This window comes from Myotis daubentonii, chromosome 11 (assembly GCF_963259705.1).
Source record: "Myotis daubentonii chromosome 11, mMyoDau2.1, whole genome shotgun sequence".
NCBI classification, from domain to species: domain Eukaryota; kingdom Metazoa; phylum Chordata; class Mammalia; order Chiroptera; family Vespertilionidae; genus Myotis; species Myotis daubentonii.
In genome coordinates this window covers 64,325,810-64,341,010 of record NC_081850.1, presented here as the reverse complement: position 1 = coordinate 64,341,010, position 15,201 = coordinate 64,325,810, and the positions used below count along the sequence as shown (strand labels likewise).

General features: G+C 34.4%; 1 protein-coding gene across 2 annotated transcripts in view; it reads left to right on the top strand.

The window, feature by feature from the left end:
- SHOC1 (shortage in chiasmata 1) overlaps positions 1-15,201 on the top strand; it is a 67,108-nt gene that overhangs the window by 46,180 nt on the left and 5,727 nt on the right. For both annotated transcript variants that reach the window (XM_059657641.1, XM_059657640.1), the window contains exons 18-26: positions 21-93; positions 2,402-2,471; positions 3,815-3,993; positions 5,884-6,001; positions 8,346-8,457; positions 9,913-10,031; positions 11,170-11,263; positions 13,127-13,258; positions 14,808-14,957. In XM_059657641.1, coding sequence (XP_059513624.1) covers positions 21-93; positions 2,402-2,471; positions 3,815-3,993; positions 5,884-6,001; positions 8,346-8,457; positions 9,913-10,031; positions 11,170-11,263; positions 13,127-13,258; positions 14,808-14,957 — 1,047 coding nt within the window. The remainder of the gene's footprint in view (positions 1-20; positions 94-2,401; positions 2,472-3,814; positions 3,994-5,883; positions 6,002-8,345; positions 8,458-9,912; positions 10,032-11,169; positions 11,264-13,126; positions 13,259-14,807; positions 14,958-15,201) is intronic.

The window sequence follows — 15,201 nt, the reverse complement described above, 5'->3', positions numbered from 1 at the left end:
AAATTCTTATTTTTGGTCAGGTGCTGATTATAATAAGAATGGACTCAGATGGTGAAAAACATCTACTCATTGAAATCCTTAACAAAATGGAAGGTATGCAATTTTAAATTATGCTTCATTTGCTAACATATGCTTGAACATAAAAATGTATTGATCTAACCAAGTTTTAAAATTAAGATATAATCAACATACCATAAAATTTATTCTTTAAAATTAAATAACTCAGTGATATCTAACCAGTTTTTAAATCAATCTGGACTATAAACCTGCAAAATATAAATATTCTATAATGTACTTATGTGAACATTACATGTATTTATACATATGTTGTTATTATTATCAGTTGATACCTTTTATTGAATGTCTACTAGTTGCTAAATAATAGTAACTACTTACAACTCTATGAATAGGTTTTACTAACTCAGTTTTACAAATAAAGAAACTAAAGTTCATAAAGGTAACGTAGCAAGCCAAATTTCACAGGCAGTAAGTGTGGGAATCAGAATTTGAACCTCGGTCTCTCTTGTTCCACTGTTATTCTTCAGTTCATTCTTCTACCCACTGCAACCTCCTCTGCCAGCCATTTCCACCTTGTGCTGTGGAACCTACTGCTTATATGTAAACTCTTCACCTCCTTTGTCTTAAGTAAAACCTAATTTTCCCCAGATGACACTGCTTCCCTGTATTCTTCTCATTTAGAATCTGATTCTCTTCTCTCTCTCTCTCTCTCTCTCTCTCTCTCTCTCTCTCTCTCTCTCTCTCTCTCTCCTCTCTCCCTCTCTCCCTCTCTCCCTCTCTCCCTCTCTCCCTTTCTCCCTCTCTCCCTCTCTCTGTAATGTCTTATTATTTCATTCAGTTTTCCAATCCTGGGGAGATGAGTTCATATTCACCAAATTCACAAGATCCTTACTAGTATCAAAACGTGAGAACAATAGTTAATAGTTGTGGGGCTGAACCTGCCACAGTTGTCTGGAATCTGGGTACAGTAATTGGGAAAAAAATTTAATTAGGAAAATGCTGAGCAATGTTAACATTAAAAACAAAGGGATCTGGTAGGGGAGTGGGGGGGTAAGAAGGAGAGATCAACCAAAGGACTTGTATGCATGCATATAAGCATAACCAATGGATGCAGACACCAGGAGGGTGAGGGCATGAACGGGAGTGGGGTCGGGGGCTGGGGGGCAATGGGGGGGATAAGGACACATATGTAATACCTTAATCAATAAAGAAAAAAAAAGGGGATCTGGGTAACCAAAGGAATATTTTTTTTAAGAAGTTGAGAAAATATTCCTGCTCCACAAAGAAGAATACTTAAACCTGCTTAATGGGGCACCTTTTCTTTGATGTCACTTAAGATATATTGACAAATTATTACTGTCCATATATCTCTTATCTAGGCTTCACACTGAACATCCCTATTTCTTTTGGTATTTGGAATTATATCATCACTACTCTTAGTATTTTATTTCAACAAGGTCTGCTGACACAAAAATATTGACTTTATACACTGATAAATGTTTTTACTCTCTAACTGGTAACTATCCTCTATATCTAGGAGCAAGGCCCTTTTTTCTATTGAGTGTTAGAAAGTAAAAATGTAGTTCCATCATTCTATGTGTTTGTAAGATCCTAGTAATGCACTCAGCAAGTAATCTGCTTTGGATTCATAGCTAACACAAATCATTTAAGGAGATTAACTTTTAAATTATATGACCTTATAAATTATAAAAGAAAAATCATACTCCTTCCTTTCTTCTTGCTGCCAAAACTATTGTCATGTCAATTCAAGTAAATGTGATATTATTAAGCACTACTTTGTCATTACTACATCATACCACTGTAAACTTTACAATTGACAGAGTACACTAATAGAGTGTAGAATTTACTTTAACTAGAATTAGCTATTCTTAAATATGTCTGTAAAAAATAAACTGTATGTGTGGATACAGAATTTAATGGAGTTTATTATATTTTGTTAAAAAGTAACATCAAATTGAAATGCAGTCTCCTGATGTTTAGTTACATACTTTAAATTTTACCAGAGGAAAAAAAAAGTAAAATCCACCATAATTTTTAGTAAAATAAAGTTAACTGCACAGAATTATTAAGTTTAATTTAGTTATTTTAAAATTAAGTTTTTGATCCACTTTATTATTTTACAAAGTAAACTCAGAATTTCCATGCTTATACACACAACATTCACACAGAAATATTGCCCATGGTTTAAACTTTCTGATACCCTAGATTTAGAAAATAATCTCCCAAATTGTATTTTAAGCAGTTTCCTTGTTCACAGATGTTTCATTCACTTTTGTGGTAGTGAATACATGACACACTTTAAAAATACACATGAACAAAACACTGGGAAAATCTTTCTTTCATTCCTCTTTTTTTCCAACAGGTTTAACATTGACTGTCTTACATTCAAACAAAAGAAAAGATTTTCTGGAATCTGAAGGTGTTTTAAATAGGTAAAAATGTATTTCTTCATCTATGGGGAGCAAACATTCAAATTCCCTAGGAAAAGCACAATTTCTCCTAGAATTTAACTTTTAAAAAAAGGTTTAATAAAGTTAATGTCTTTAACCTGTACCTGAAAAAAGCTTCACATAGAACACTTTAATTCAGTTTATTGCCTTGTGTTAAATATTTTGTCCAGAAATTTAGTTCAGTCTTGCTTTAATATCCCCAAATTATCATTATTATTGTTATTGTCAGTACAGAAAGTGCCTATTTAGACTTACCAGTTTTTTTGTTTAGCATTGTTATTTTTTTATATTTCCTTCCTTTGTTTGGGTTCTCCTTCTTCCTAGAGTACATTTTTATAAATTCTCTCAGTGAGGTTCTGCTAATGATAAAATTAGTGTCGACTTGACTAAAAATGTTTTTATTTTGCCTTATTTTGTATAGAAATTATTTATTCCTAATATTGGACCTAAACAATAAAAAGAGAAAATGTAAATCAAATAGAAGCCCATAAAAGCTAGACATAAATACCTTTTAACTTCTGTCTACATTGCTCTGGGTAGAAAGCAGTGGTAGAGAATTTTAATTACAATAAGTGCTGTCATATGGCATATGAAGATGGGAAAGATAACTTTATAATATTTAAGTTTTCACCTTTCTTGTTGTTGTTAAATCACTTATGAAGCCCATTGAGGAAAAAAAATAACTGCACTTCATAGTTGTCAGGTAATACTCTGTTATATAGATTCTCAAAGATTAAAACCTCACATTTGTAGGAAAATGAGATTGATTTCTCATGATGACTTGTCTGTTATGGATAAGACTCAGGTAATAAAATTAAGGTCCCTTGCATTTGAGGATGTGAAATAGTCTACAGTTGTGTGTGGGGGGGGGGTGTATGTATATTTTTATTGATTTCAGAGAGGAAGGGAGAGGGAGAGAGAGGTAGAAACATCAATAACGAGAGAATCACTGATCGGCTGCTTCCTGCACATCCCACACGGGGGATTGAGCCTGCAACCCAGGCATGTGCCCTGACCGGAAATTGAACCATGACCTCCTGGTTCATAGATCGGCACTCAACCACTGGAGCCATGCCAGCTGGGCTAGTCTACAGTTTTTTATATTTGAATTAAACAAAAACAAAAACTATGACCATCAAAAAAGATAAAAATAGATTAGCAACAATTGGAGAACAAATAAACAGAAAGTACACCAGTGCTTTTCCAAGATAAATAGGCATAGATTAGAGAAGAGTAACATAAGCCAAAAAGAGTTATCTTTTAGCATTCGAAGTAAATAATTGCACAAGTATAGTTACATTTTCTTGTCTTTCTTTTGTCTTCAGTACAAGTTCCTGTGTAGTGGTACCTAATCAATATATTGGAGCAGATTTCCCCTGGAGTAATTTCTCATTTGTGGTGGAATACAATTACGTAGAAAACTCTTGTTGGACTAAACACTGCGAACAATTGAATATTCCATACATGGCCTTTAAAGTGATGCTTCCAGACACAGTTTTAAAGAGTAAGAATATAAACTAATTTTTTTTTTATTTCATTAGAATGAAATTTCTGTTCTCTGTTTCTTATCTGTGGAAAGAGAATAAACTATGGCATGAGAAGACTTGAGTTTAAGCTCTAATCGTACCACTATCCTTGTAACGTTGAGCACGTTCTTTAACTATCTCATACTCATATTCCTCATCTGAAAAGCAAACTTTACTGATCATATTTAAATTCATCCCTTTAACTTCTAAATTTTACTTATATAGCATAATTTTATTATAATTATATATAATATCAATCTGATACTTTTATTCAATAGTATTTTATTGAATTTTAGGGAAAAATTATGTTGGATAATTAGTATGTTGACTGATTCAGAAAACTTTTTTTTTAAATATATTTTATTGATTTTTTTACAGAGAGGAAGGGAGAGGGATAGAGAGCTATAAACATCAATGAGAGAGAACCATCGATCAGCTGCCTCCTGCACAGCCCCCACTGGGGATGTGCCCGCAACCAAGGTACATGCCCCTGACTGGAATCAAACCTGGGACCCTTCAGTCTGCAGGCCGACGCTCTATCCACTGAGCCAAACCGGTCAGGGCCAGAAAACTTTTAATACACACAAAAAAAATTATGCACAAATACTTAGAAAATAATCCAAAGCCACTTTGGTTTCTTTGCATTTCTCACTTCACATAACTAAGGTGAATTCTCAGACCATTTCATTGAAAAAGCCCATGGAGTTTTACTCCCAGTGCATCTCTCTTTCAATATTTGCCATAAGTTACTTTCTATCCAACTGAATTATGAGTGGGAAGTTTGAATTCTGAGTCATTCCAACTCAATTCTAAAGTACACCATAATTCTTATTTAGAATCTTTGATATTTAGAATTAAATGTTAAGTTGATAAACCAATTAAAGAATGGGCCCAAGAAAAGATAAAGATAAGTATGCTTGTTTATATTTAGAAGCTTCATTCATTTTCTCAAAGATGAATTTAATTTATTCAATCAGTTCTTTGGGCATTTACAATGCTTCAATTCACTATTATACTGTAAGATAAAGTAGTTTTATATCTTATATATCTTGATATACTTGTTCTAAGAAATTCGAATTCCAAGAGGTAAAATTAATTGCTGGGTCAAATGTATACACACATTTATATATTGCCAAATATCCTTCAAGAAATGCTATTCCAATTTATATTTGTGCAGAAAGTATGAGAGAATACTTTTCCCATATCTTTACAATAAGTCGGCATTATTAATCTTTTAAATATTTGACATAATTATAGGCAGAAAATATTTTATAGTTGTGTTAATTTGCATATCTTTGACTATTCATATCTTTTCAGATGTGAATTGATCTTGTATAGCCATTCTTTTGTAAATTGCCTGTTTATGTCCTTTGTCCATTTATCTATCGAGGCATTTATTCTTTTCCTATTGATCTGTATCATTTCCTATAGGTTATAGTACATAATTTTAAATTTTGATCAGCATATTTACACAGTAAATATCCAATATATACTTAAGTGAATAAAGCAGATTTTAATATTGTTAGATTATAATCCTATTTTTTTCTTTTCCTTTTTTCTTTTTAAGTGAGTGTACATGTGATAAGCAAATATATAGGAGAAAGTCTGGAAGTATGTACTAATCTTTGTTTTAGTATATAGTAGTTTTAGTAAGATCTGTTACCTTTTCTTTCTAAGTAATAGGATAACATGGTTTTTATTTTATTCTTCAGAACTTTCTTTATTCTGACTTCTGATGTTTTACAGTGAATATGTTTTTATATTTATACGACTCCTTGAACATACACTTTGAACATGTTTAGTAAAAAATTAGAAAGAGCTGAGGGATGAGAAAAAAGAGAAATATTTATAAATTTTCTGTTATTTAGGAAACAACTTGCTGGATAGTTTTGGTGGTTTTCTTTTGGAAATCCAGGTTCCATATGTGTTGTTTGCATCTGAAGGACTTCTTAATACTCCAGAAATACTTCAGTTGTTAGAATCCAAGTAAGTTATAGATTTAATAACTTTAACAAAGTATATATATATAATGGCTAAATATTAGTCTATACTAGAGGCCCAGTGCATGAAATTTGTGCCAGGCCTGTTCCCTCTCACAGTCTGGGAGCCCTCAGGGGATGTCCGACTGACTTCGGGGAGCAGGCCTAAGCTGGCAGTCAGACATCCTTAGCGCTGCTATGGAGGCAGGAGAGGTTTCCACCACCACTGCTGTGCTCACCAGCTGTGAGCTCGGCTTCTGGCTGAGCGGCACTCCCCCTGTGGGAGCACACTGACCACCAGGGGGCAGCTCCTGCATTGAGCATCTGCCTCCTGGTGGTCAGTGTGCATCATAGCGACCACTAGTTCCACCGTTTGGTCAATTTGCATATTAGACTTTTATTATATAGGATTATATGGTACTATTTTCAGATTCAAGCCTGGTATTATATCACACAGGAATAGTTTTCCAGAAAGCTTATGTCAGTGTACATTTCTCTTCCTCTAGTACACCATAGTAATTGTTAAATATTATTTCTCAGTAACATATCAATTTTGTGAAGAAAAATATTTCATTATTGTTTAAATTTATATCTTAATTGTATTTCTTTTGGTTCTAGCAAATAAAAACCTATAATTCACAGACTTATATATTCACTAGGGGCCCGGTGCACGAAATTCGTGCACTGGGTGTGTGTGTGGGGGGGGGGTGTCCCTCAGCCCAGCCTGCCCCCTCTCACATACTGGGAGCCCTCAGGCGTTGACCCCCATCACCCTCCAATCGCAGGATCGGCCCCTTGCCCAGGCCTGACGCCTCCGCCAGAGGTGTCAGGCTTGGACAGGGGACCCCCATCTCCCCCCGATCACTGGCTCTGGCCCCCGCCCAGGCCTGAGGCCTCTGGCCCAGGAATCATGCCTGGGCAGGGGACCCCCATCTCCCTCTGATTGCTTGCTCCACCCCCCGCCCAAGCCTGACGCCTCTGACCCAGGCTTCAGGCCTGGGCAAGGGGACCATCATATCCCCCCAATCCCCGGCTCAGCCCCCCGTCCAGGCCTGATGCCTCGGCCAGAGGAGTTGACCCTCATCACCCTCCGATCACCAATCACCGGATCGGCCCCTTGACCAGGCCTGAGGCCTCCGGCAGATGTGTCAGGCCTGGGCAGGGGACCCCCAGCTCCCCGCGGTTGCAGGCTCCGCCCCTGCCCAGGCCTAACGCCTCTGGCTGAGGCATCCGGCCCGGGCAGCGGGGACCCGCAGCTGCAGCGGCCCCACGATTGTGGGCTCCGCTTTAGGCCCAGGCAAGGGACCCCTAGCTCCTGGGACTGCCAGCTTCGACCGTGCCCAGCTCCCATCGCTGGCTCCACCCCTACTTCCTGCTATCACTGGCCCTGCCCCCCAGCTCTTAGCTCCCCCCTGGGTTTCCAATCACTGTCAGTGGCAGGGGGCTTCTTCCTGCTTTCCCTTTCGCCTCCCTGCATTGTGCCTACATATGCAAATTAACCACCATCTTGTTGGCAGTTAACTGCCAATCATAGTTGGCAGTTAATTTGCATATAGCCCTGATTAGCCAATGAAAAGGGTATCGTCGTACGCCAATTACCATTTTTCTCTTTTATTAGATAGGATAACTTTGGGTCATTGATAATATTGAGAATGACTATTCTAAAAAAAATAAAAGAATGACTATTCTTATTTAGAGGACTTTAAATACTGCCTGGGAAACAGGACTATGAAGGTCTAAATGAATTTTCACATTTTTACACTGAGAATTTTAAAATCACATAAAACACTTTATCAAGACACACAGTTGTCATAGTGATGTTAAACATTGGGCTTTATCTCAAGGAAAGATGACTGTGCTGTGACCTTAGTTAAAATGCAGATTTACTTTCTGTGCTTTTATTTTTATATCTCAAGGCTGTGGGGCATTCACAGAAACTTCTGAGCTAATAAAAGGTAATTTAAAAAAAAAGGTAGCTAAAATCTAAGTCAGTTTTAAGGAGAATGAAAAGAAAGTCCTGATAAATGTAGAATGTTTAGTCTCATAGCATGATGTTTTGGTTTCATTAATTATTATTTAAAGAGCAGAATAAATTGGTCAATATATTTGAAATAGTATTGTGTTCAGTAATACTTAGCAAAGTACCTACAGCAACACATAGTCAATGAATTTGTCATGTATACTGAATAAATCATAATTTCATATCTCAAATTGATAAAATTGAATAAATTGATGTATAAGAGATAAAGCACAGTAGTTCAAATAATTTTATATGCAGGAGGACAATAGTTTTTCTTAAAGAATTTTCTTAGCCATTTCATTATGTCACCCTCAAATATTGTATTTTACAGCTATAATATCACACTAGTGGAAAGATGCTGCAGTGAGTCGATGAAATTCTTTGGAGATACGGAGTGTTATGTAGTAGTGACAGTTGATGAACACACTGCCATAATTTTGCAGGTAAAACTATACAATCAAAAATAAATCAAATAAATTAAAAAGATATATAACTATGTAATTTTATTATTAGCTTTACTATAGAGAGCTTAACACGATCTATTAACGATTTCTTCCAAAGCTTTGCAAGTGGGCCACAGGTGCCAAAATCATGACTGGGAAAAATGGCCATTACCAAGCTTCTTTGATGCTTATAATTTTAACATACTTTAAGACAAAGCAAATAGAGAATCTTTAATATTGTATATTGTCCTATTTTTAAATGCATTTATATAATAAGTATAGTGTTGAAAACTTTAAAAACTAAATCCTAGCCACTATGTTTCTTAAAAGGGGGCAGTATATTAGTCTATGATCGGAAATATGGTATTTCCTGTGAGGTAAGTTGGAATTGCCAATAAATAGCTGGTTTTTAACGAGAGAGGGTCTCTTAAAAAATCCACATAGTTTGTAATTTAAGATATAAAAATTCTTGTCTGAATCTCCTTGATGTTTGCTTAATTGAAGAAACCAGTTTGACGGTATGGAATAGAAATTAATGAGAAATATTACGAGCAAATGTTAACAATATAATAATTATATGATGAAAACACAAAGCTCTGTTAGAGAGTTTGTTTTTTTTTAAGGATTTGTTTTTGTTTGTTTGTTTAATATATTTTTATTGATTTCAGAGAGGGAGGGAGAGGGAGAGAGAGATAGAAACATCAATGATGAGAGAGAATCATTGATCAGCTGCCTCCTGCACGCCCCACATCGGGGACCAGCCCACAACCGGGGTATGTGCCCTGTCGGGGAATGGAACAATGACCCCTTAGTTTATAGGTCAACACTCAACCATTGAGCCATGCTGGCCAGGCAGAGGGATTCTTAAGAGATATTGTGTCTTGTATATTTAAGATTCTTTTAAAAAGCAGTTATTTGGGGAAAATATTGTTTAGGAAAACTGTTTTAATCACTTACATAAGTTACTATTAGAGTAAGCCACTTCCTGAATTATTTGCTCGATCTAAGATTGTGTTAAAGGAAAAAGAGAATTCCAGACCATTACATAGAGATTCCTAGAAGCACATTAACTGCTGCTTTCTCATTTTCCTTAAGGAAGCATTGGAAGCAAATTATCTATTTTAAACATAGTTTCTGTAGCCTTTAGGAGTAGCCAGACCCCTGTCTACAAAGGACTTGACCCAGATTGGGACACTGCAGGCTGCTTTCTTCATATCTAGGACTGCGGGAGATTCATGGGCCTTTCTTGTTGAAATTCACTAGTTGTTTTATATCTACTGTAGCTTTCCCCCCAATACTTCCAGTGTGATTTTATTTTTTTCATAAAATAGAAGCCCAGGCCTATGCTTCTCCTCAAGCTATAATCTATATAATATAGATTTTGAAATATGGTACAAATAATTTCATAACAACTATTAACCTAGTGAATCTTTTTTATTTATTTATTACTGGTAGGATCTAGAAGAATTGAATTGTGAGAAGGCATCAGACAACATCATTATGAGACTGATGGCATTATCGTTCCAGTACAGCTATTGTTGGATAATTTTATATGCCAAAAAAACAAACTCAGAGTAAGTAAACATTTCTTCATCTAAAGTCACATTCAGCCAAAACCGGTTTGGCTCAGTGGATAGAGCGTCGGCCTGCGGACTGAGGGGTCCCAGGTTCGATTCCGGTCAGGGGCATGTACCTTGGTTGCGGGCACATCCCCAGTGGGGGGTGTGCAGGAGGCAGCTGGTCGATGTTTCTCTCTCATCGATGTCTCTAGCTCTCTATCTCTCTCCTTTCCACTCTGTAAAAACTCAATAAAATATATTTTAAAAAAAAAAATAAATAAAGTCACATTCATATTTTTTAAGTTTTATTCAGTCCTCTTCTGTGAATAGTAGTAGCTATGCTAATTTTCTGCTTGCTCATCTAGTTTGCTTTAAGTCAGGGATTCTCAAGGTGGAGGCATACCCATAGTCAAACAAATCGAAATTTTGGAGATATTTTTCCCCTGAACATGCTGTACAAATCATCCTCTCCTCCTCTACCTCCCTAAGAATTGCTGCTTTAAGTATTTCACTTCTTATTACTTTAAAATTCTTATACTTGTCTGTTAAAAGATAAGTCATTCTTAAATCACTTCTAAAACCTTATTAAAAATACCAAATAAGGAGCATCTTGCTATACTTTTTTCATTAATGAAGAATTATAAAAAAAAAAAAAAATCCATGCCAAGACACTGACCAGTAAGGGGATAAGTTAAATTTCTCCCCTTCCTCCCCACACCCTAGCATCTCCTAGATTTAACAATATTTTTAAAAAATGGAAGTGGGGAAAAAAATTTTTTTTTTTTTCAGAAAAATACTAAGTAGACAAATATCCATGAGTCTGCCATACTAGTATTGTGTTAGCCAGGTTATTTTAACCAGTTAACTGCCAGGCATCCAAACTGGAAACCATCCCCACACGCCATGATATTTTGAATTTAATCTAAAAAATCAATTTGCAATGAATATTATAAAAATAAGTATATTACTTACAATTCAGGTGTTCTTGAATATTTTCAGTTGAAAATTCTCACAAAAAATTATTTTTTAAAGCATCTACAGACACTTATGGCGTACAAAGGGTTAATAACATGAAATATGGAAAACAATGAATTTTTAATAAGTATAATCAGATGTCAAGTGAGTGGAAGTATAGTAATATAATTCTTTTTAGGTATTATCTTACAGAAAAGACACTTCATCACCTAGCACTGATTTACGCAGCTTTAGTTTCATTTGGACTAAAATCAGAAGAACTGGATGTAAAGGTATTTTTTTCCTATATGTTTGTTCATAAGTATTTTTCATAAACCAAAATTATACTCAAACTCATATACCCAATGAGAAGAAACATTAAATAGGTAAGTCAAAACTGCCTAAAAGTCAAAGAACAGTTTTTAAATTAATGAATATTCTTTCCACATAAACTTCTGTCCTAAAAGTCTTTAGTTTAATAAATATAAAATAATATTTTATCTCTTAATTACTACCTATATTTATTTGAAACATAGCAGGATATGAATAAAAATAAACATATCCCTTGATCAAAAATGCTCACTTGCCCTAACCGGTTTGGCTCAGTGGACAGAGCGTTGGCCTGCGGACTGAAAGGTCCCAGGTTAGATTCCAGTCAAGGGCATGTACCTTGGTTGCGGGCACATCCCCAGTGGGGGGTGTGCAGGAGGCAGCTGATCGATGTTTCTCTCTCATCGATGTTTCTAACTCTTTATCCCTCTCCCTTTCTCTCTGTAAAAAATCAATAAAAATATATTTTTTTAAAAATGCTCACTTATGAAAGATATACTAAGTTCTTATCTGTTGTAAAATGGAAATCTTAGGACATATATTTTGGTAACCTCTAATTAGTCTTCTTTCTTAGCTCTTTTTTCAATGTCATTGCTCTGAAATTTAGACATTCCTCCAAATCTGGGGCTCAGTACTCTTCTATTATCAAATATTCTCAAAACACCCAAACCTTAACAATAAAATAAAATTGTACTTAAACAGTGTACTTCTGTGCACTCTATACATATTTAATATAATTTAGAGAAAATCTGTCTTTAGAGTACTTATATTTCCCAGATATGTACCAACAGTTTTATATTTAAAATTCTTGTGAAATAAAAATTGTCATAATTATTTTTTGAGATTGGTACAGTCCTTGCTTTTTAAATTTCTACTACAGGACAGCGTATTTATATCTCTAAGACATGATTATTTAGGCTAGTTATTTCTCTGTCCACATTAGACTGCTACCCCATGAACTATCTTTCCTTCAACCGAACCTAAAAGAAGATAAAAATAGAAATGAAAGAGGAAGAGAAAGACTGGCATTTCAGGAGAAAGAAAGGCATGGAGGGAAACCCAAGTGACATACAGGAAGCAGGGGAAATGAAGAAATTCTTTCTTAGAGTTCAGTTTAATACACACACACATTTTGGCAGCATTATCTTAGTATTAAATAAGCCAAAAATGCTAGGGAAGGCTATTCTAAATTAAAGCCTTTTTTAAAAATTGATTTCAGAGAGGGAGAGAGAGGAACATCAATAATGAGAGAGCATCATTGATCACAGTGACCTCCTGGTTCATAGGTTGACGCTCAACTACTGAGTCATGCCGGCCAGGCTTTTTTTTTTTTTTTTTTTTAAATAAAGCTTCAAATTCATCCACAAATATCCTTTATATTTAACTTTGTTTTTAACAAATCTTACACTGTCTTTTTAAAGTTCTTATTTTTGTTGAGAACTATTAGGTTAACCTAGAAAAAGCAAAATATTAAACATTACTAGTGATAGCCAAATTGCTTTTTCTTCTAATACAGATGAAATATAATACCAAATAGATTTAAATGATGTTATTGATAAATGTCAACAGAAGTGAGGAAAAACAATTTAGTTCCAAAAATTGGAAACTACCAGGATATCATTCTTAAAGAAGGAAAGAAAATTGCTTATCCTCACACAAAAAAATGTCCTGGGTTTCACATAGACAAATTAATAAATTATATCTAAAATAGTGCGCAAAGATTAGACCCTGCTGGGTTTTTTTTCTTCTAATTATAAACAATTTTTGAATGATATAATTTACTTCCAAATATTTTCCATAGTCTGACATTAAAATATATTTTTCAGCTAATAATTGCTCCAGGGGTGGAAGAGACTGCATTGATAATCCGACAAATTGCTGACCACAATTTAATGACTTCAAAGAGAGATCCTCATGAATGGTTGGATAAATCCTGGCTTGAAGTTTCACCATCTAAGGTTTATTTCCTAAATAAATAAGTTAGATATTTTCAAAGCAAATATGAATACCTGTATTTGAATTCTTTCTGGTAGTATATTTTGTTCTCCAGTGCTTGCATGAGCATATATGACAAAACCATCATGTACAACATTTACTTAGACCATTTTCTAGAAATATTTGTATTTGTTAACTTCACAGAACTATTTTAATGAGATCTTTTATAATGAACTTTCAAATCTAAGTTATTATAGGGTGATGTAATGACTTTAATGCCTAATATATTTTAAAACATAACTATTTTTCTAATTCCTAAATTTAAACATTTAAGAATAGTAAATTTGTTAAGAGAATAGCAAAATTTTATCGTTTCATGATTTGTCAGTAATTCAGTTATATTATTGAAACTCAAAGTAGAGTTTTAAAGTACTTATAAGATTAAATAGTTAATTTTTAGAAATTCCTTTGGTTTGAGCATAAATATTTCCAAGACCTCATACCAACTCAGTGTTTCTGTTACCTTTATATTTAAAATATATCCAAATCATGAAGCCATTAAAAAAAGAATGACAAGGCTCTTTATGTACTAATATGGAATAATCTCCAAGATAGATTGTTAAGTGAAACATCGAAGTTGCAGGACAGAGCATGCACTATACTACCATTTGTGAAAAACAAGGGGAAATTAATATTTATGTGTTTATTTATAAATTAATAAAATACTTCTGGAAGGATACCAAGAAATGATAACAATGGTTATCTCCAAAGAGAACTGGAGTAATGGGTGGGAATGAGACTTTTCACCTTTCAGTACTTTTAAAGTTTTGAACCATGTGATTTTTACTTATTCAAAAACTAAAATTATAAAACAAACTAATAAAATAAAATGTTCATATCTATTAAATCACAGAACTTTTACATGCTTAAATAGAACACAATACAATCAGCAAGTATGGGTATAATTATATGACATGTATATGTGTGTCTTACCAAGATATGTCAAATCTGCTCACATGTCTGTCATTTGATAAAAATCAGAGAGGGTACAAAAAGCCAGTGCAATTCAGGAAAAAATGGAATATAGAGATGGCTGCTATATTTCTAGACCTGAAAACATACATTTTTAGACTGTCAAGGTCAGTTATGGTCGATAGAAGTTCTCCCTATATAGTCTTTACAACAAGGCTTTCCTGAAATTATAACATCTCTTAAGTATCAGAAACATGGTTCATCTTAATCAAACAGTGATAGTATATGGTATACAAAGGGAGAGATAAAGAAATCTTGAGGTCCTATACTAAGTCCTGTAAAAGATTTCTCTTTAGAAAATGTAGCATTGGTTAAAACAATTGTCATGTGAAGAAGGTGAACTGTAACACATCTTTTTGAATGCGTGATTAGACTGAGAGTGTATGAAAGTTTCTTTCCCTCCTAGCCATACTTTTTTTCCAGGCATCTCAAATTGAATGTAGGTGCAATGACAAAAGTTTTAATCCAATAGAATGAGTAGAATAAAATGGGTCACTTTTAAAAGACCAATGGCTGATTATTCCTTAAACTCTTTTCTAGGAAGAAATGTACTTACTTGATTTCCCATGTATTAACCCATTGGTGGCTCAGCTCATGTTACATAAAGGACCTTCACTCCACTGGATATTATCAGCAACTCTTTGTCAACTTCAGGAACTCCTACCTGAAGTTCCAGAAAAAGTGTTAAAGGTTAGTTATTTGAGATCTATATTCTTATAAAGGTTTATTTCCTTTCCATCTGAGTATGTATTTTTACAATAAGGGTATTCAAAATGAAGGTATCTAAGTGTAATTGTTTTGGACTTCACATAGCAAACAAATAATTTCCTTGAGCTAAATTTTACATAGAATTCTCATAGGCTGTCAATCACATTATACATTTTAAAGTTACGTTATACACATAATTCAGTACAGTCAGTTTATCACGATCTAA